The sequence below is a fragment of the Falco peregrinus genome, chromosome W (assembly GCF_023634155.1).
Source record: "Falco peregrinus isolate bFalPer1 chromosome W, bFalPer1.pri, whole genome shotgun sequence".
Lineage (NCBI taxonomy): Eukaryota > Metazoa > Chordata > Aves > Falconiformes > Falconidae > Falco > Falco peregrinus.
Window position 1 is genome coordinate 1,747,159 of NC_073743.1, and position 23,322 is coordinate 1,770,480.

The 23,322-nt window shown below is 40.1% G+C and overlaps 1 protein-coding gene across 4 annotated transcripts in view; it reads left to right on the forward strand.

The window, feature by feature from the left end:
- The window catches only part of LOC129783092 (sorting nexin-2-like), a 49,326-nt gene that overhangs the window by 13,832 nt on the left and 12,172 nt on the right, over window positions 1-23,322 (forward strand). For all 4 annotated transcript variants that reach the window (XM_055792777.1, XM_055792779.1, XM_055792778.1 and 1 more), the window contains exons 3-10: window positions 11,237-11,400; window positions 12,628-12,694; window positions 12,907-12,950; window positions 13,040-13,181; window positions 16,288-16,366; window positions 21,112-21,187; window positions 22,446-22,559; window positions 22,777-22,870. In XM_055792777.1, coding sequence (XP_055648752.1) covers window positions 11,237-11,400; window positions 12,628-12,694; window positions 12,907-12,950; window positions 13,040-13,181; window positions 16,288-16,366; window positions 21,112-21,187; window positions 22,446-22,559; window positions 22,777-22,870 — 780 coding nt within the window. The remainder of the gene's footprint in view (window positions 1-11,236; window positions 11,401-12,627; window positions 12,695-12,906; window positions 12,951-13,039; window positions 13,182-16,287; window positions 16,367-21,111; window positions 21,188-22,445; window positions 22,560-22,776; window positions 22,871-23,322) is intronic.

Here is a 23,322-nt window from a genome sequence, read left to right on the forward strand (position 1 = left end):
GAGAGGAGACCATACTGGAGGACGTTTGCTGGCAAGAATTGGGACTCCATGAGGGACCCATGCTGGAGAGTCTGTTCCTGAAGGACTGCACCCCATGGAAAGGACCCACGCTGGAGACATTTGTGGAGGACTGTCTCCTGTGGGAGGGACCCCACGCTAAAGCAGGGGAAGAGTGTGTGGAGGAAGGAGTAGCAGAGACAACATATGATGTACTGACAGCAACTTCCATTCCCTGTCCCCATCACCACTTGGGGGGAGGAGGTAGAGAAAAATTGGCAAAGTTGAGCCCAGGAAGAAGAGAGGGGTGGAGAGAAGGTGTTTTAAGATTTGGTTTAATTTCTCATCACCCTATTCTGATTTTCATTGGTAATAAATTAATTTTAATTTCTTTGAATCTGTTTTGTCCATTACAGTAATTGGGGGATGATCTCTCCCTGTCCTTATCTCAACCCATGAGCCTTTCATTATATTTTTCTCCCCCTGTCCAGCTGAGGAGGGGGAGTGATAGAGCAGTTTGGTGGGCACCTGGTGTCTAGCCAGAGTTAACACACTACAAAAGTATAGTAGCCTTCAGTTTTTATTATAGAGCTATTACAGACTTCTTTTCCCCTTTAGAATCTGAGTCTTGAATGATAATATCCTACTTTTAAAATTTTTATGCTTTGATTCTAAACAAAAAATATAATGAGCTTTTCTGTCTCCCCTGGTTCCTTTCCACTGGCTATTCTGTTTCACTTATCTAGAATTATTTTGTGTGTTGGATGCATGCAAACTTGTGGGTGAGAGGTAAGAGGAGGATGGCATAAATTCCCCTTTCTTTTCTCCTCAAAGAACTGACCTGCTGCTATCAATCAGAAACAGTTAATGTTTCCCTTGCTAGTATAAACTGTCTGTTGTCATTTATCTCCTCTAGTTAGGAAACTGAAAAGGAGGGTTAGTAGGCAGCAGCTTTAAAAATTTGGTAATGCTCAAACAACCTGGGGTCACACAGCTTGAGAAATACTGGTTCAGATGAAGTCTAATGTTATGTCAGTGGTAATCCTGAAGTTGGCATTCCTGCTGAAAGGAAGCCTTCTTCCATTTTCATCTGGTTGTTCCTGCTCCTTTGTCTCTAGCAGAAGTAATGCACCAGCATAGTTTCAGCCATTTGCTGAACAGTGGCAGGTAGCTGATTCTTTTTGGAGTTCATGTCAAAAATCACCTAGATTAGTTTGTTATATTAATCCATGTGTGGATATAGGTCTGAAAAGGAGGAGTGGTGGGAGAAAGTGTGCTACTGTTTCATCTTATAGTGCTAGTTGGTTGTTTTGAATTCATGCTGTTTTTATGAGGTCATACTTTTACAGTAATGGAAATGTTTTGAAGATATTTGAAGATATAGCAAAGTGCTTAATGGTGATTAATGGTTTGTTTCCCAAACATGCATGAAGAAAAATATCTGTGACAGAAAAAAAATATTAATTAGAGTGGCTTTATATGTATTTTTTTCTTTCTGTGAAATAGCTGTATAACTTCTCTCATTTGGTGGCTGACAGCAATAAGGACTACCTCTTTTCCATATCTAGGTGTTGTTCTTCCAAGATCTCAGTCTAACGGCTTCCTTACAACTATTTTGTCATGGCTTCCCACCTGATCTGAAATTGTGAATTAAATATCTTTATTGGTCTAAGATGCAATATCCTTCCTGTGGCTTTTGAGGGTAGGAAGCCATCAGTAGGATCCTTCAAAAAGATGTAGCAGTAAAAGTAAAGCAATGGTAAGAAAATAAATCTTTTTCAGAGAAAGCTTTTGGATAATCATTGATCATATTAAAAACTGAAGAATACAAAAGGTGATTGCTTTTAAGCTGAGTTTGCAAATACTATGGAAATTTCTAATCTGAAATTAGGAAGAGCATTGTCAGCAGGTTGAGGGAGGTCATCCCCTCTACTCAGCCCTGGCAAGACACATCTGTAGCACTGAGTCTAATTTTGGGCTCCCCAGTACAAGAGAAGAGAAAGCTGGGAGGGGGGAAATCTTATCTATTTGTATAAATACCTGATAGGGGTCAGGGGGGTAAAGAAGACTAAGCCAGACTCTTCTCAGTAGTATCCAGTGACAGGATAAGAGGCAATGGACACACACTGAAATACAAGAATTTCCATGTAAACATAAGGGAAAACTTTCTTACAGTGAGGGTGGTCAGGCACTGGCAAAGATTGCCCAGTGAGGTTGTAGAGTCTCCCTCCTTAGAGATACCCAAAACCTGACTGGATATAGTCCTGAGTAACCTGTTCTAGTTGACCTTGCTCGAACATGGGGAGTTGGACTAGATAATCTCAAGAGGCCCCTTCCAACCTCAGCAATTCTGTGGTTTTATGAAATACCCCAAAACAAAGTAGTAACATGCACTGGTTTTTGCTGGGATAGAGTTAATTTTATTCATAGAAGCTCATATGATGCTATGTTTTGAATTTGTGATGAAAACGGTGTTGATAATACATTGATGTTTTAGTTGTTGTTGAACAGTGCTTACACAGAGTCAAGGTCTTTTCTGCTTTTCACACTGCCCTGCCAGCAAGTAGGCTGGGGGTGCACAAAAAGTTGGGAGGGGACACAGCCGGGACAGCTGACCCCAGCTGACCAAAGGGATATTCCATACTGTATGACACCATGCTCAGCAATAAAAACTGCAGGGAGGAAGGGGTAGATGTTTGGATTTATGGCATTTGTCTTTCCAAGTAACCATTTAACTATGATGAATCATCAAATGGTTTGGTTTGGAAGGGACCTTTAAAAATCATCTAGTCCAACCCCCCTGCCATGGACAGGGGCATCTTTCGCTAGATCAGGTTGCTCAAAGCCCTGTTCAACCTGACCTTGGACATTTCTGAAGTCCTGCTTTCCTGGAAATGGCTAAATGTCTGCCTACCAGTGGGAAGTTGCTTGCACACAGAGCTTTGCTTTATCTATTAAACTGTCTTCATCTTAACCCATGAGTTTTCTCACTTTTGCCCTTCTGATTTTCTTCCCCATCCCACTGTAGAGGGAGAGTGAGCAAGCGCTGACGTACGGAATTAGACTCTATAACTCGAAAGTTATAAAGTAGGTATGTTTATTGCGCGCAGATGCACGGGGGATCGCTCCTCCACAAGCGTGCATGCCCGAAGTGACGAACCATCTCACATTTATACAATGAAACAAATGAATATTCAATTAACGCCTATACATATTCGTTACCTAAACCCCGCTTTGTATGTTAATTAGCTTATCAGTCCGTTTCCTGGAATGTGGTGGTCTTGCAGGTTTGTAGGTGATTCATGTCCTTGTGACCATCCAATCTTCTCCAGCAAGGAGACTTAGCACTCCCTCCCTCTAGATAACATTGGAATATCTCTCATCCTTTTCTCATTCTTTTTTAAATAGCCCCTTTGTTAGAGGAAGAAGGGCAGGCATCTCCTCAAAACTGTAGTCGTTTCCTCAAAGCTGTGTGCCTATGTGACCAGACACCGCACCCATGACTAGTCACCATACCCACATTCCTGAGCAGACACATACAATCACAGTCGGTGTCCATTGTCCCCATTTCACACTATTTCTCCATATCAGCACTGTGTGGTGCTGAGCTGCCTACCAGGGTTAACCCACAACATGACAGTAAGCTTGCAAATGCTTGCAGTCTTTTTCATCCCTGAAGCAGAGAAGGGTGGTTTTGTTCATTTATGAAAAATAATTAAGTATTGGCAAAAAGTGTTAGGGAAGAATGGAAAACAGAATTGACTAGCAGAATGTCTTTAAAGTAGCAGCAGGGGTGAAGTTGAGTTATTTTGATTGATTATGAAAGAACATAATATCACTTTTTTGTGGTAATGATTGGATTCACTTGCTCAGGAGGCTTTATCCAGTTCTGATTTTTAGATTGCTTATAGTGATTCAAAGAATCTATCACCAATATTAGAGTGAGCGGAGGTTATCTTTATTCGGCAGCGCTGGGTGCATGGGGGATCGCTCCACCAAAGTCATGCACACCGAGGGAACCTTTCAGCCCCCTCTTTATACAAGTCACTCATGTCTATTCATTAACTTTCTGGAAACTCATTAACATATCTCCAACCTGGACAATTAGCACATTCCCATTCAAGGACCTAATATATCTTCAAGTTAACAATATTAACATATCTTGTGCCTGGACAATTAGCACACTCCCTATGTCACCCATTCAAGGATTTAGTACATCCTCAAGTCAACAATAAGGGTCTCCTCAGATAAACATGAGCACACCGTTCTTTAAATAAATCATATATGGCCCATTATTCATTCCCCCCTTTTCTAACAACTATTGTAAATTCTTTTACACCTATAAAAAATCACTATGCTCTAGGATCATTATTTGACAGCACCAAACAAGACATTGAAGTAATACACATATTGGTATTCCTAAAATTATAAAATCTGAAACCTGTTCCATATCTTATGGATATCTGTTTCAATTTGATTACTTTGGTCTACATATACATCCAGTAATCATTCCACCCATCAGATTGGGAACAAGTATTTTGCCCTGGGTTTCCAGGAAATGCTCCCCCTTGCGGCGAATGAAGAGACGGGACGCAGCTTGATGCAAGCAAGTTGTCCATTTATTAGTGATTTTCTTACAATTATATATGTTTCTACCTTCTACATATTACACACTGATTGGTTAAATCTTAAGCGTAAAAAACACTGATTGGTTAATATTTAAGGCACACCGTTAGAACAATAGGAACTTACTAGTTTATCTTGACCTAGCAATAATTTCTATTCCAAGGTTAGGGAGTTTCTTTCTATGCGGCTTTCTTGATTACATATTGGCGCCATCCGTTCCCTTATCTGGCTACTTGTTTCTCTGTCCGTCTGGTTGCCTCCTCAGCTGTGACGGCTCAGGGGTCTGCAGTTAGCTTGTTCCTTGGTTCCCAGGGCTTGTGCCCTACAAGTTCTAACAAGTCTCTATTCATCAGGCTATCAGTACTTGGACTCTTGTCCTTGAGGCCTTGTCCTACACCCCCTGTCCTGCTTCGAGCTTTCCAATGACAGTTATTATCACATTTCATAAATATTGTGGTTGTTAGGTTTAATATTTGTAAATCAAATCTGGGACCCAACTCATATGTTTTATCATCAAATAGGCAATATCCTCCACCATCGCCTGGCTTTTTCCAAAAGTCTGGCCAGGTAGGCCATTTGTCATCGAGATAATTCCAGTTTTGAGAGGCCACCCCATACAGGGATGTTACCAGGCCTCCTTTAGGAAGAGAGGTACATCTCCAGCATTCCTTGGCTTTCGTAGCATTAGCAACCATTTGCAATGTTTAAGACAGGTATTGTTTACCCATGCTTCAGTTTCTAAAATACTGACAACTGTTACAATCAAGATCAGAATAACTTTATACAAATATCCCCGATCCTTTTGACAGTCCATTGTGTCTCCAGAGATTTCTTTACCCGTCAATATCAGGTTCCTCCTTTATCTTGATTGCAGTAAATATGGCCAACAATACTCAATAGGGTCCATTCCACTTGTCTTGTAGAGGATCACCCTATTATGATTACAATCTAAAGAACCTAGTCCCATGGGTCCTGCTGAGGTGACGGCCCATGATTTCTTAGGAGCCTTCTTTATGGCAAGTAGTGAATCCAGGCTGGTTGTTCTCTTATCTTGAAGGCGTGAAGGTTGTCAGCAGCACCTGATAGGGTCCTTCCCACTTTTCTTCCAAAGGTTTCCCTGAAAAAGTCTTTATCACCAGATTTAAAGGAACTGACTGGTTGATCTAATCCTCTGGCCCTTGTTAATTGTCTCTGGAGGGCCTTCACATATTCCCACAAATATCCCTCCCCAAATTGTAACTGGTACGGTCTCCCATATAATATTTCAAAAGGGCTCAAATTCTCCTTTGTTCTCGGTTTAGTTCGTATTCTTAATAACGCCAAGGGAAGAGACTGTGGCCAAGTTAGATTTGTCTCTTGTCCTATTTCTGCTATCTGTTGTTTAATTAAATGGTTCATTTTTTTCACTTGCCCGTCAGGGTCACTAAATGTGGTGACGCAAGTCGAGGTGGACTGAAAAGAAACACTATGTCTGCGTGGCTGGGTTCAGACAAAATGGCCTTTATTGTTTATACAAACTATTTATATATCTTAGACAGTACAGGTGTCAGACCCTGATAGGTTTTTGTGTCCTTCTTGCTCGCTATTTGCTGTTGCTGTAGGTGCCCGTATGCTGCGGTTCTAAGTTCCGGTTCTTCACACCCTGTTTACAGACCTGACAATTTGTGGCTGTCGTAAAGGTACATGGCTAAGTCTTTGAAGTCAGCTAACTTGTCTGCAGACCCGCTGCAGACCCCAACACTTGCCCACTTGCTTGAGGCCTATAAGGAGTATGTCATTGCCAATCTATTCTTTATACTGTACTCACTTGTATTATTTTGGCACAAAAGTGTGAGCCTCTATTGGAAGAGATTGTTGCCAGAACCCCAAAGCAGGGGATAATTTCATTCAACAATCCTTTTGTTACCTCTCTTGCTTTATTTGTTCAACAAGGGAAAGTTTCTGGCCAACCTGAAAATGTATCAGTCATAACTAATAAATATCGGTACCCCCCTTTTCTTGGGAGTTTGGAAAAATCAACTTGCCACTGTTGTCCTGGATAATTTCCTCTATTAATGTTCCCTAGTTTTATTCTATTTGCTACATTGGGATTATTACGTAAACGCATTTTGCATTGCTGAGTCACCTGTTTTATTACAGTATACAAGTTTCGCCCTATCAATTTCTGATTTAGACTTTTATAATGTATCAGCTCCCCAATGAGTCTTATTATGTTCTATTAGGGCTGTGGTCCATATTAAATTGGATGGTACCGCTATACGGCCATTTGCCAAATAAGCCCTCTTATTTAATTTTATTTTACCATTCATGTCCTGAATTAGCTTTAGGTCTTCTTTAGAATAATTTGGCTCCTGATCTGTACTTACAGTTTGGATTTTACCGTCTGGTATTAAGGATAAATCCTCCTTTCCCACCTCCTCTGCTACTCGTCAGGCCTCGTGGTCGGCCAGGTGGTTTCCAATTTCCAAATCAGTGCCTCAATGGGCCATCTTATGTTCTTCCTTCCTGGATGACCCTCTTATAACAGCGGGGGCCGTTCCTCACATCAAGGTCTGGCATGGCACATGTTCCCACCGCTCAACGCCTACTGGGTTGCAACCAACAGCGGAGCTCAAGATTCTTCTTGGTGGCAAACACAGAGGCCAACCCAGTCTTGCCCTTGACTATGGTAGGAGGCACCTGACCAACCTTATTCCTTGTACTTTGTTGTCAATGCAGAGTTTCACCTGCGCATCCCATAACAAGTCACTGTCATGGCAAAACACACAGATTTACATGAGTAGAACTACTACAGAGTGTATTTTATTTCAGTTTTTCTGCCAATATCCCCCACAGCCTTGGTGACCAAGGGATATTGTTTTACCTGAGCTCGCAGGCCTCCTGCTTATCATTTTACTGTAACAGGTAACGCATTTTTCACCTTTCCTGGAATTTATTTTCAGATACACCTGGTTAAAAATTTCTTTTACTTCAGGGAGGTCCTCTTTTCCACTTTTCTGTTGAATTAAAGATAAGCTCAAGATTTCAATTAATTGATTATATTTAACTTTTGGTTTCATTTCACCTTCTTTAAACGTCTAGATGTTCTAATAAATCTCATCCCAACAAAGATTTTGGTGAACTTGGCATTCTTATTTGTTTTCTTAGTTTGTACTTTAAAGGTTTCAGGATGTGTCTTTGGGCATAAGGTGGCAGGACTGCTTGAGAGAGCTTTAAACTGGAATCGAATGGGGAAAGGGATACCAACAGGATTGCCAAAGGAAAACCAAGGGTTGGCATGTCATCACCAGAGGGTGGCTATGCTAGTGGGAATGTTTACACTGCTCCTGGGAGCATCGAGTGCTCAGGAGTGTATCTGAAATCCTTATACAGCAACACACACAGTATGAGAAACAAACAGGATGAACTGGAAGCATTGTTAACCTCCCAGAACCATGATGTCTTTGGTATTAGTGAGACTTAGTGGAATGAGTCCCACGATAGGAGTGCTGGGATGGAAGACTACAGGCTGTTCAGGAGGGATAGGCAGGGCAGGCAAAGTGGAGTTGTTGCACTGTATGTAAGGGAGAGGTTTGATTGTACAGCCCTTACAGTTAGTGATTATGTGGTTGAGAGCTTCTGGGTGAGGATTAGGGGGATGGAAAACAAAGGAGATGTTGTAGTGGGTGTCTTCTACCAATCGCTCAGCCAGGATGTAAGCACTGATGAGTTATTCTATAGGCAATTAGGAGAAATTTGAGGATTGCCCTTATTGGAGACATCACCCATGAAATGGTTGAGTTTAAAATTTTCAGTGTAATGAGAAAAAAGGACAGAAGAGTTGCTACCCTAGACTTCAGGAGAGCAAACTTTAAGCTATTCAGGAAGCTATTTATCAGAGTTCCCTGGGAATCTGCTTTTGAGGGCTTAGGAGTCCATGAGTGCTGGTCAGTTTTAAGAACCACCTTTTAGAAGCACAGGAACAGGTAATGCCATTGTGCCAAAAGTCAAACAAGCAGGGCAGAAGAGCAGCTTTGCTGAACAGGGAACTCCTTTTGGAGCTCGAGAGGAAAAATAAATTGTATGATCTCTGGAAGCAAGGTCAGGCTTCACAGGAAGATTATAGAGCTGTGGTTTGTACATGCAGGGAGAACACACAAAGCAAGCCAAAGCTCAATTGGAGTTGAAATGGGCCAGTGTTGTGCTGGACAACAAGAAAGTCTTTTTAAAGTATGTTAATAACAAGAGGGGGTCCGAAGAAAACATTGGGCTGATACTTGTTGAAGATGGTCACCTGACTAATAGGGATGAAGAAAAAGCAGAAGCATTCAATGCATTTTTTGCCTCAGTCTTTAATAATATTGATAAACTTGGGCTGCCCAGTCATCTGAGTCAGAGGGCCACAAGTGCAAGAACAGTGACTTTGCATTTGTGGACACAGAATTTGTAAGGGATCAGCTGAATGTTCATAATTCCGTGGGGCCTGATGGAATTCATCCCAGTGTTCTGAAAGAGCTAGCAGATATTATGGCAGGACCCCTCTTGATCATTTACCAAAGGTCATGGGAGACGTCCCCGTTGACTGGAAGCTGGTAAATGTTATTCCACTTTACAAGAAGGGCATGAGGGAAGACCCAGGAAACTACAGACCTGTTAGTGTAACCTCAGTACCTGGGAAAATTATGGAGAAGATTATACTGGGTACTATTAAAAGGCAATTAAAGAATAAGACAATTACCAGGCACAGCCAACATGGGTTCACAAAGGGAAAGTCCTGTTTAACTAATCTGATATCCTTCTACGTTAAGGTTACCCACCTAGTGGATGAAGGGAAGGCAGTGGATGTAGATTTTCTGGATTTTAGTAAGGCTTGTGATACTGTCCATCACACCATCCTTCTGGACAAGTTGTCCAACTGTGGGATGAGCAGGTTCATGGTGTGCTGGGTGAAGATCTGGCTGAAGGGCAGAGCTCAAAGGGTTGTACTGAATGTGGCTACATCTGGCTGGTGACTGGTCACCAGTGGTGTTCCTCAGGGCTCAATTCTAGGGCCAGCTCTGTTCAATATTTTTATCAGTGATTTGGGTGCAGGAGTTGAATGCACCATTAGCAAGTTTGCTGAGGATACTAAACTGGGAGGTGCTGTTGACTCTCTCTAGGGACAAGATGCCTTGCAGAGGGATCTAGATAGATTGGAGCATTGGGTAATGATTAATGGGATGATATTTAACAAGTCCAAATGCTGGATTCTGCACCTAGGACAGAGTAATGCCGGGCACAAGTATAAATTGGGAGAGGAGTGGCTGGAGAGCAGCCCTGCAGAAAGGGATCTGGGGGTGCTGGTCAACAGCAGGCTCAATAGGAGTCAGCAGTGCCCTGGCAGCCAAGAGGGCAAACTGCACCCTGGGGGGCATTAAGCACAGCATAACCAGCTGGTCTAAAGAGGTGATTATCCCTCTGTATCTAACATTGGTGAGGCCTCACCTTGTGTGTTGTGTGCAGTTCTGGCACCACAACTGAAAAAGGATGTGAAGATCCTTGATTGCATCCAGAGGAGGGCAACAAAGCTGGTGGAAGGGCTGGAAGGCATGTCCTATGAGGTGCAGACAAGGACTTTGGGTTTGTCTAGTTTGGAGAGAAGAGGGCTGAGGGGCGACCTCATTGCTCTCTACAGCTTCCTGAGGAGAGGGAGTGGAGAGGGAGGTGCTGAGCTCTTCTCCCTGGGATCCAGTGACAGAATGTGTGGGAATGGGTCAAAGCTGAGCCAGGGGAGGTTCAGACTTGACATGAGGAAGCATTTCTTTACCAAGAGGGTGGTCAAACACTGGAACAGGCTGCCTAGAGAGGTGGTAGTTGCCCCATGCCTGTCAGTGTTTAAGAGGCATTTGGACAATGCTTTAACTTTTCTGTCAGCCCCTGAATTGGTCAGGCAGTTGGACTAGATGGTCGTTGTAGGTCCCTTCCAACTGAAATAGTCTGTTTTAAATGTATGGTTTGCTGATGGTCAAAATCAATTAGTGGAGGAAAGAAGGCATGAAGGGTTTGCAAAGCAGAGATATACATCCTCTTTAAATATGGATGAACTATTTACAGTCTGAAGAAAGTAAAATTAAGTAGTCTTACTGGTCAGAATACCTCATCTACTGATATTTGTTTTTTATGAGTTGTTGGCTTTTGGTAGGAGGTGTACATACATAACTTCTCTTGGTATGCTCAGTTATTAGCCTATATGACTTAATCAGCTGTTCAGAGTGGAAAAACTACATTTGCCATAGGCGCTGAAAAAGAGTGGTCTGTGGTGGAAAAAAGTCATCAGTTTTCATGATATATCATATAGAATGAATAATTTAGCAGGTTTGTGACTACTTTAAAAGACTTTACCTGGCAGCATATAAAATAAAAAATTGCATAGTTAATTTTACTTTAACCTGTTATTCACTAGAAACTCAGATGTCATCTCTAGTTTTACTGACATATTTAGAGAAGTTATCTGAGAGATAAATGGATGTTATTTATAAATGATCTTATTAAACCTGTGTATTATTACTTTTTAATGTGCATGCTTGGTATCTTTTGTGGTGTACATCTCTCTCTATTGTACAAAAACTTTTGTGAACTCAAAATCTTTATCTAGAAGCCACAGAAGAAGTTTCGTTGGACAGTCCAGTGAGGGATCCAGTACTTTCACCAGAACCTATTCCTGCAAGCACTCGTGTAACACCTATTACATTAGGAGCTCCCAGAATGGAATCGAAAAGTGTAACAGCTCCTGTGATTTTTGATAGATCCAGAGAAGAGGTACCAAGAAATTTTTTAAGTTGTATTTTGATGACTATAGACATGTCTTGTTGGGTGTGTGTGGTGTGTGTTTGATATTTGATGGTTTTGTGGTGGTTTTTTTTGTTGTTTTTTTTTAATGCAGTTCCTAAATTACTCACAGGATCATTCTTTGGTAAAGGGAAGTATGCAAGAGAACAACTATTTTGTTTATTTTGTGTTTAATATGTATTTGACTCAATGTCATGAGTATTCATTGCTTAGATGATGAGAGATCTGTAGTGTGAGGAGTAACACGCTCCATTCGTACAGGATAGGTATTGTAAAAGTGTGTGAATGGAGCTGAGCTAGATGGAGGAGAAATGTTAAAGATGTGTATTAATTCACACTAGCATGTTACAGGTTTTAAGTTGGATTTCTGAAGCTGTTGTTAATGAGGAAATGGAGGAAACAGCTGTTTGCATTATTCTGCATACTAACAAACAGCTGAGACTGGTCATTAGTTGTATCACTTAATTTGCTATTTACATTTGGCATTCCATTCAAAGTCTGTGCATTGGCAACTGCTGTTCATTCTAGAATATGCTCCATCACTGATGAATGAGGTTTGGCATACAAGACTTGCCTGGGACTCAATGATGGCTGCTTCCCCAGATGCCCTAAGCTGATACTTCATTCTGATTTTCTTCCACTTCAACCTTGGCACACTGTCTGTTCTGCCATGGTGTTTCTTAACTACTTCTGTTCTATCAAACTTATGTATATTGCATGAAAGATTAGGAAATTCTGTGATCACACAGCTCAGGCAAGTATCTGAAAATTCTGTAGTTGTTTCTTTCCTCATCCCCAACTCCTGAACTACAGATACCGTTAATAATTAGTAATATATTTGTCTTTTGATTAGAAGCTTATAGAAACATTGCAAGTGAGAGCACTTTTGAACCTTTGTGCCTGCTGGAATTGGAGGAGATAAAATGAGCATTTCCCCAAGATAAATGTTTACTAAAATTCTGAGGCAAACAAGTCTGAAGAAGAGGTTGCCACACTAAAAAAAAAAAAATCAGGAAGGTTCAAAATTAAAAACCAAGATGTGAAATTATGTTCACTTAAAATTGTATGGTGGGTCTACAGGAGCTTTTTAGTTACTGAGACATACTGACTCTTCCTTCCCCTATATCCTTATCTTTGTACCAATATGTAGTATGAATGCACATTAACTTGGTAAATATGGCATACATTTTTTTCTAGATTGAAGAGGAAGCAAGTGGAGATTTGCTTGATATAGAAATCAGTGTATCAGACCCAGAGAAAGTTGGTAAGCTACTTGAACCTAGTAAGTCATATGTTAGGCTGTTTTACCTCTTAGAAACTATTCTGAGATTTTAGCATAATTCTTTATTCAGTTATCTTTTGATGGGTTTTAGTATGTAAATAAAAAGCTATTTAATGTGTATTTTGGTGGGAAAAAAAGTGTGTGGAGGGATTAAAGTAACTTGCTTTAGGATAAGTATTTTAATTTTCTTACAGGGGATGGCATGAATGCTTATATGGCATACAGAGTAACAACAAAGGTAACGTGCAACAAATATATTTGCAAATAACTTTATATCACAGATGAGTAGATGCATCAGTAAGTCATAACTAAAATTACTTTTTTTAGACATCCCTTTCCATGTTTCACAAAAATGAATTATCTGTTAAAAGAAGATTCAGTGATTTCCTTGGCTTGCACAGCAAATTAGAAACAAAGTACATGCATATTGGTTACATTGTGCCTCCTGCTCCAGAAAAAAGTATTGTAGGTAAGTCTGTTTTCTGTAAGGTCGGATGTATGCATGTTATTTCAGTACTATAATACAAGTGAAATCTTTTAATACCAATTCTGCTTGTAAAATAAATATACATGGAACTTGGTAAAATGGTGGGACTTACTGTTATGTAAGCAAGCTCTGGGTGTGACTTAAGGTCTTAGTGTGGAGACTTTGTTTGGCTATGATTAAATTGGGAAAACTCCCAGACTCTGTAGGCTCTTTCGCCAAAGAGCACAAAACTCCCACTTTAAACTTGAACTGCCTACCCTTTAGTGCTTGGGTGGTATTTGGTCCCATCTAAAAGTGTATACTCCACATCCTTATAATTTTGGAGAGAATAAGGAAAAATATAGTTTTCTAGGATGATTTAAAATGAGACATCTTAAAGCAGAGAGCTGTCGAAACAGCTGAAAGTAGATGACATGCATTTACACTACACACACATTTATTTTATTTTACTTTTTAAGTCTGAAGTCTTAATATGAAAAGTCCTACTGTTGTGGTTTAACCCTGGTAGGCATCTAAACACCACACAGCTGCTTGCTTGTTCCCCTGCTGAGAGAATTGGAAGGGTAAGAGTGAGAAAACTTGTAAGTTGAGAGGATAAAAACAATAAGAAAAAAAGGAAGGAAAAGAAAAACCAACACATAAATAAAACCAAACCCAAGATAAACAAGTGATGCAAAATCCCAATGCCCAGCCAGTCCCCATGAGCAACAGCAGCCCTGGCAACACAAACTTCCACCCCTGCACCACTTTTTATTGCTGAGCATGACCTTGTATGGTATGGAATATCCCTTTGGTCAGTTGGGGTCAGCTGTCCCAGCTGTGTCCCACTCCCAACTTCTCGTGCATCTCCAGCCTACTCATTGGTGGGGTGGGGTGAGGAGCAGAGAAGGCCTTGACTCCATATAAGCAATAACGAAAAACATCCCTGTATTATCAACACTGTTTTGGTCACAAATCAAAAACATAGCCCCATACTAGCTACCATACAGAAAATTAACTCTACTCCAGCCAAACCAGCACATTCTCCACCCCTTATTCCATACCATTTACATCATGCTCAGGTCCTACACTATCCCATCCATCATTAACTACCACCACCCTTCCCATCCTTTGATATATACACAGATATCATTCCCTCAGTCTATGGGCCATCCCTGTGAAATGTCCGTAAAATGCCAATAAAAACGTTCATTGAATTCATTTACTCATGACTTTGGGGTCCATCTGTTATGGTGGTCACTCAGGACAGGAAGGATGGTGTGTTGTGTTGTATTGTTGTCTAACAAATCCAGCTTAGGTTGTATCACCACTGTGCTTGCCTGGTTCCTCATGAGATTCATTCTTCATTGGTTTGGGTGACTCCTGCTGTAATACCTTTGACATATGGCAGCCCCAGCTGTGGCGGCACAACATCATAAAACACTGGCATCATACAGCAAGCCCACAACGGAGGGATCTTCTGAGATGCCAAGCAGGGTAGAGAGCTGTTTAATCTTCTCTGTACTCAAGGCAACTATGTCAATAGCCCACCCCGAAGTAATCTCTCTTGAGGTAGTCTATGCCAAGGATGCATGTACCCTCCTGGCCAGTCACAATAGGATGCTTTTGCCACTCATTCCCAGTTAGGTTTACTTTAGCCTCCAACACAGACAGCTCTTTGGATCCCCCTATCACTCCAGAAATACAGATGGGTTGTACTGCTTTGTAACCTGATGGCATTAGGGTACACTGTGCACTGGTGTCAACCACAGCCTTATACTACTTTGGGTCTGGTGTGCCAGGCCATTGAACCCACACAGTCCAGTAAACCCGGTTATTACTTTCCTCTGCCTGGCCAGAGACAGGGACAGGGCCCATTTATTTCTGGTTGGAGTCTTCATTACTTGATTTTTGTAACTGCAAAACACAAGTCCCTTCATCAGGGTCAAAAGTACAATCAGCCCTTCTACTCTGCCCAGCAGACGCTGCAGTGGTGATTTTCCTGGATGGATGCCTTTTGGATGTTGTGGGCAAAACAGACTTGACTCGATGAATTTGACTTAATTTAAAACATTTAGTTACTTATTTGGGTACTGGGGAAAAGAAAGAAGAAAAACACTGAAGGAAAACACTTTTCCTCCCCCTTTCCCAGGCTCAACTTCAGTCCAGACACCTGTTGTCCCCCCTTCATAGCCTATACTCCCCTTGTTATCAGCGCATCTTACACTCAGTCCCTTCACAGTGAGGCCACAGGTGGTGCAGGAGGCTGGGGTCAGGACATAGTGGTTTCTTTCTTCCACTCCTTGTTCTTTACCTTTATCTTCCACTGCTCGCTCTTTCCACTTGTTTCCTCTGCTCTGGCATGGGTTCCTCCACAGACAGCAGTCCCTTCAGGGGTGTACCTGCTCTGGGATGGAGTTCCCCCTACTGCTCTGGCCTTGTTTCTTTTTTTCCCTTGATATTTACTGCCCTTTCTTAAATATGTTTTCATAGATGCACAAAAAACTTCTCTGGCTCAACTTTGGCCTGTGGTGGGTCCATTGTTAAGCCAGCTGTAACCAGCTGTGACCAGCATAGGGTAGCCTCTGACCTCCTGCCACAGAGATCACCCCTGCACACACACCCCAACCTTGCCATTTATATCCAATACATTAATTTAAAAGAAACCCTAAAAACCAACACAAACAAAAAAAATATCCCACACACTGATTTTTAGAAATTAGAAAGTACTAGAATAAAAGTATTTGTTATGAGCATACCAATCAAGACTTAAAAACTAAGATTTAATTTCTTGTTCTGCTTTATTAGAGTAACTGTTTTCTTCTGAACACAAGACTGATCTGTGTTTAGATTGTCTTCATAAATGCAAATTCAACTAGTTTTTAATAACTTTAATCACAATAAATATATTACAGAAAATTGCATATTTCATAGATCTGTTTTCCTCAAAAGTGTGCAGTATGTGGTATTTGTTCTTTGTATTCTTCTGTGGTGCTTTTCATTGTAATTTGGCTTAAACTTAGCTGAGCTTAATCTTCTAATCATATTAGTTATATTAATGATTTCTTTATGATAATGTAAAATCAATATGATGCAATTTTCTTCAAAGGCATGACCAAAGTTAAAGTAGGCAAGGAAGATTCTTCATCTGCTGAATTCGTAGAAAAAAGAAGAGCAGCCTTAGAAAGGTAATGTATGTATCTAACTAAAACTTGTTTAGAGTCAAAATGAATTTTAATATACTACATGGGCTCTGTAACTGGGATCTGGACTGTCTGTACTTAGGTGGATTCTGGAGTCTGTATGCAGCTGCCCAATTTTGTGTGGAAATGTAATAATTCCCATTAATAATAGGAAATGTAGACTTATTCATAGGGAGAATTATAGTTACCTCTTTTCAAACAGGTCACTTCTTAAAATTGAGGTTGCAGAGATCCAGTAAGCAAAACTTTCTTCATCAGCTTACTTACACATTGTGATTTTAAGGCAATAAACCACTTCAGTGCAACTGTTTCATATAAAATTGACTCTTGGGCAGGGGGAAGGATGAAAGAAACCTTTAGTCAGTTGAAACTATAACAGCCTTCTGATGACTTATAATGCATTAGTGTGACTAGATGTATTTTGATGTAAGAAATAGCAAATCTTTTTCACCCAGCACTGGCATACAACTAGTATTGTTCAAATACCTTTGCTATGGAAGGGTGTCACAAGAGAAGAGTCAGAGATCACTCAGACATATCTGATCTAGTAGTTAATTGAGTTCTAATCAGTAAATTTAAGTATGTAAAATATTTAATAAGTACAGATGGATTGGAAGTCAATATTATTTATAACACTTAAAGTTAGTATGGGATACAAAGATGATTACATAAGCTTACTATACCTATCTAAATGTTACATGCATGCAAAAAATGACACTTACTAACCCACTGATGCCTGGTGTCAGGTAAGGGATCTCAGCCTCGAGGGGTAACCTTGAGAGGTGTCCCTACTCAAGGGACACCTATCAAGCCAGCTGCTATGGAGGGAGAGCTCAATGGACCCTGATGGCTGCAGATATTTATAGGGTAAAGTGGTTGGCTTGTAGTCAGGTTTTCTGTTTTGTTCATGCAGATTCTTCCACTTATTAGCCCAGTCTCCAGCCAGACTGTTTTTGTGGGTTTGGTGCTGGGTTCTCACTGATAGCCTTGCACAATAGGATTAACTTTGGTTAGGCCTACTTGCTGAGCATCTGCCTGGACCAAAGTTCAGTTAGTTCAAACAGAAAGAATGCACCCATCACAAAGGGTACTGTCACTGATGTGCTGCATCATCCCTTCCTGTTGACATAGCTGGTAAAGCCTTTTGAAAACAACTAGTAAAACTTCTATAACTTATGGTCACATACAGCTGAGTCAAGTATACAGACTTAATTTTGGTATGATTTTATAATATGCTTATTGCTGTGATGTAATTCTATGTGATTATTACATCATATGAAAACAATATACCATTTAACAGTTTCAGTTAAACTAGAAAATTAGTAGAAATCAAAGGTTTTTGATTTTATGTCAAAGAGCATATCTAACAGATAACATATGAAGCTTTTGAGCTTTTGGAATTCCAGAAACAATCTGAATTGGAAAAATATCTCTTCAGAATGTTGTTGCTATCATCCTTCCATTTCCTAACTAATAGAAGAGCATCTGAACAGATGTTGACTCTTAAAATACTGATATTGTCCTATCTTACAGCTGTCACTAAAGATTGGTATACAACTTAATGTTTGCTACTTAAAATTGCTCCCTGAAGTTACTGAAGTAGTTCTGTCACTTTGAGCAGAACTCTGAAACACATCCTGGCTATACGACAAGCCTTTTGCTGAAAGAGTGGGATTATAAAATATGAAGACTTGGAATAACAGCTGGGATTAGAGTAATTAGACTTAAGACAACCGAACAACCACTTCCAGACAACTTTAGGTCTCTGTCTCTGATAGAGATGACTGGTTTCCTCCTCGGTTGGTCACTTGAACAACAGAACTCAGATTAGGAAAAGTTTAATTCACAAATTTCTGTGCATGCTTGAAGTATTGCCTTTTCATTTGTTAAACGAGTTAAACTAGTATACCGCTTTCAGTGGATGTTAAGCATTCTTCCCATACAGGGGAAGGGACTCCTCAGTACTTTTGACAGTGTTGGGAAGGCTTCATGGTATATTCAGTTTCTTTTTTCAGGAAGACCATGAAAGTCTTATCTAGCAATGAGCAACTTTTTCATCATGTTCCTAAGCCAATTTTAGCTAGCTTTTCCATTCAGAACCAAAAAGTCTCCTACTGTGATTTTCAAAATGTATTTAGAGGCAGTGGTTATGTTGCTGTTTCTTAAAGCCAAGGAAAATATATTTATGTGTGTGCCCCATAAAAAACAAAGGAATCTGTTCTATATTGCTCTTTCTAGATTGTCCAGAGCTATGGGGAAAATGGGCAGGAAAGCAATGTGCCTTTTTTATTGAATTCACTAAAGTTTATGCCTTAGAATCATGAACTTAAGTACTACAAGTCTGACAGGTGTCTTCAAGCATACCTCTAGTTGTCTCCAGTTAAAATGTTAGTTATCTCCCTTGGAGTAAGTGCTATTCTCTAGCGGCAAAGTTCTACAGAAAAAGCTCTTTGCTGCATCTTGTACTTGCTATTGACTGTCAGAACAAACAAGGAAAAGATGAACAATCTAATATATGAAATAGTTTCACTGCAGCTCTTAGCTTCTTTAGGAAGAAAAATAAGGGTCTGGTGGTGTCGTGGTTTAACCCCGGCCGGCAACCAAGCACCACGCAGCTGCTTGCTCACTCCCCCTCACCCAGAGGGATGGGAAGGAGAATCAGAAAGGAATGTAAAACTCGAGGGTTGAGATAAAAACAATTTAATAGGTAAAGCAAAAGCCGCACATGCAAGCAAAGCAAAGCAAGGAATTCATTCAGCACTTCCCATGGGCAGGCAGGTGTTCAGCCATCCCCAGGAAAGCAGGGCTCCATCAGGCGTAACGGTTACTTGGGAAGACTAATGCCAGATGTCCCCCCCTTCCTTCTTCTTCCTCCAGTTTATATACTCAGCATGATGTCATATGGTATGGAATACCTCTTTGGCTAGCTTGGGTCACCTGTCCTGGCTGTGTCCCCTCCCAATTTCTTGTGCCCCCCCAGCCCTCTGGCTGGCAGGGCCCAAGGAACTGAAAAGTCCTTGATTTAGTATAAACATCACCCAGCAACAACTAAAAAAAAGCCATCAGTGTCCTATCAGCATTGTTCTCACATCAGAGCCAAAACACAGCACTGTACTAAGTACTAAGAAGAAAATTAACTCTATCCCAGCCGAAACCAGGACAGGTGGCCATATCTAACAGAGGATGGAAAAAATACATTGTGTTTACAATATCCATGTACTCAAGCTTTCAGTTAAGTCCCGGTCTATATAACTCTAGGACAGTTTCCAAGTAATTTGTGACTGTAATGGGGTAGTTCTGGTACTTTACAGCTGAGGCTTAAACAAAACTAAAGCTTTGCAAACAGTACAAATATTATTAATGGTGTTCTGTTAGTACATCTTAATTGGCAATATTGCATAGTTTCTTATGCTCCTGTGATCTTTTGAAATATTAAGTTTCTGTAAAACATTCTTGTAAATATCAGACAGTTTCCATTAACACATAATATTAAAATCAGTTATGACACTTGCAGCAGTTTTTAGTGAATGAACACTGTTGAAATTTCCCTCTTCAAGTCATATTTGTGTAATCAATAGTTTTTAGATCCAATCAGAAGTGCAAAAAATTGTAAAAGGAAGGAGTTGTACTAATTTAACTTCTGGGTTGATGAGTCCTATAGAACTAATATAGATTGAAGGTTGTGTAGCCAGCAAATAGAGAGTTCATACCTGTAGAGGAATTATAGAGGAATGAAGGCAGGTTAATTAGCATTGATAATATACAGCTGTGGGCTGGCTTCAGGGGTGGTGGGTTGGATGACCTGGATAATGTGCAGCTGTGGCTGGTTCCTGCTAAGTAGTTAAATAGCTCTAAGCCAGGGGTCCTCAAACTATGGTCTGGGGGCTGGATACAGCTCACCAGGGGTGGGGAGGGGGAGAAGACCAAGCAGCCACAGATGACTGCTTGTCTCTTCATCTGCGCCAGCCCCCCTGGTTAAAATGTTGAGGACCCCTGCTAAGAGGTATGGGAGAGGGGTAGCTAATGAAGAGAGACTTAGAAAAAAGAGGAGAGAGGGTGTGTCCTAGAGGTAGGTGAGACAAGAAGAAGGATGCAGCAAAGGCAAAAAGCAGGGTGGACTGGTCTGAAGAGGATGAAGAAACAGCATGGACAGTAGATGAGCTGTTGAAACCTTGTGGGGGATTGGTGGCTGTGCAGGGGCAAGGTGTGGGAACTACTTACTGAAGTTAACCTGGTATGGGATGGTAAAGGCCTTGTTGCAGCCTACTAGTTTGTTTGTGTTGCAACACATACTTGGAACAAGATCAACTTGCTTCTCCAAGACTTCCTTTAATTCTAAAACATGCCAGAATTAGCTGTAACAAAAAGCCTGCTCACTGTGTTGTATGAGAATATGTTTAAACAAGCCCATCTATTTTCTGGCTTAGATTGGTTGTTGTTAGAGCAGGAAGCCTTCACCGAGGTGTTAAAAATATCAAGTATATTATTTTAATACTATGCATCATAGGTTTATGGCGAATTCTGATGCCTTAAGAAGTTTGATGTAAACAAACTAGGTTAGAAACTATTGCCAACAACTTGTCTTCAAACCCCATTATCTAATGAAGGTTACATGCTGCCTGCATTGTACCAATTTTTTAGCTAAAGAACACTTTCCAATGCTGTCAGGCACATGAAATCTGTTTTGTTATCTAATATTTTAACTTTGTTTTAACTTTGTTAAATCATAGGTATCTACAAAGAACAGTAAAACATCCTACCTTGTTGCAGGATCCAGATTTAAGGCAGTTCTTGGAAAGTTCTGAGGTATTTAGATTCTTTTAAGTTCCTTATTTGTTTCCAGATATGGTAATGTACTCTTTATATTGAGACCTAATCTCCTAAATTTATGTGACATTAAATTGGATTGTACCCTTCATGGGATAAAGTAACAAAAGGCTACTTAGGTGATTGTGTACAAAGTCTATTGCCTCTACCTCTGATAAATCTTAGGTTGTTAGTGACCAAAAGCTATCTGCAGTTCAATGACTTCTGCTAAATGAGTTGATCTGTCCAGTTCTGAGTGAAGCTCATCATACACAGGTGAAAATCCATAATCAGTGCTACTGAGGGTTAATTAAGACCATAAATCAAACTGGCTTGGAAACAGTTCTTGCCTCTAGGAGTCAGGTTTGAAGTTTATTGACATGATAATGTGAACAAGCATGCAGTGCTGGCCATGCTAGATGTTTTGTGGATAGAGGACTTCGGTCACCAATGCTATCAATCTGGCACCTTTCACAAAATGAAATATATTGCAGAACAGATTGTCTGTTATGTCTCTAAAACCATGTCTATAAATGTGCATAGTGGATTTGCTGTAATAGTGGATTGTCTTTTGGCCAATGTCAATATCTTAGCTATGGTAATAAGTCACAGAGGCCTCAATACTGACAAAAGCATCATTGGTAGATAGTGTCAATGCTGCTGACGCAAAGTATCAGATACGAAGGGTAAATGGCCTGACATCAGGGCCACTTTGTACAGCATATTTAGACTAATGTTAACAAAGAATAATATCACTTTAAAGTTTGTTAACTTACTCCTGAGGATTTTTAAGTACCTCACAAATGCACAGCTCTCGCAGTACTCATGAGGCAGGTTTTGAAACCTGGCCTATATTTAAAAGCAAAAAGACATGCAATTTTTATGAGTTGTACACAGTGTGAATCTTGCATTATAATGAAGTGTTTTACAGAATTTCTGTATCTTATTGTAAATCTAAGCTTTTCTGTTTCTGTAGTGGCAGTTTATTCTCTGTAGTATATAGGTGCCAGAAGTTATGAACTAGCCAAGTAGATTGTTTGTTCCATTTAAATGTAAAGGTGTAGGAGAAAAGTAAATAGTCTGTATTGTTATTTTCCTCTGAGAATGTAAAAATAGAAAAACTGAAAAATTAGATTCCACTATACTTTAACACATAGGAGTAAAGAAAATAATTTATCCTTTTCTTTCCCCCTTGTACCTAGTTAAACCTCCAGCCTCTTAACCAGTCTGTTTGCCCTTATTTGTCATTCATTTCCAGCTGCCAAGAGCAGTTAACACCCAGGCTCTGAGTGGAGCAGGAATATTGAGGATGGTAAACAAGGCTGCTGATGCTGTCAACAAAATGACAATCAAGATGAATGAATCAGATGCAGTAAGAGCTGATTTTTTTTTTTTATTTGAATAATGAGTCTAATCAGGCTCAACAATTGCGTTTTAAAGCTGTAGAAGTAGAAAATGAGATAGTAATTTATTGGCTGGATTCTTAGCTCAGTTGACCATCCTAACGATAAATGGATGATTTGCTGCTTTGAAACAAGAAATGCTGTTGGTAATCTAAATTATAATGCTAGACTCTCCTCTTTGGTCAGTGGTTTGAAGAAAAACAGCAGCAATTTGAGAATCTGGATCAGCAACTTAGGAAACTTCATGCCAGTGTTGAAGCATTAGTCTGCCACAGGAAAGGTAAATTTACTTTTATGTGACTGCATGAGCTTAAGTGCTTAGAGCTTTAGAAAATGTTAATGAAACAGGAACTTAGTATGTCAGAGCTCTTAACAAAGTTTTACAGTAAATTTTGATGCTAAAGTCTTCTAACTACCTTTTAAACTGCTCTAGTATATCTGGTTTTAATCTTAATTTTATCCAGAATATATATAATTCCTTCTGTTGAACCTGAAAGTTACTATATTGATTAGCATTATTTTTTTCTTGCAGAGATTAATGCCATAACTAGCAAGTGATACACTATAGTGGTCTGACTATAAATGTATCTAGATCTCATGGTGTCACCTGACACCAAGAGGACAGACAGGTTCTTTTAGGGATCCTTGGCAGAATAATGACAGCACTAAGTTGTAGTTACAAATAAAGCTTTCTTTTTTGTAACAGAATTTTATGGTGGTTATAGCATAGAA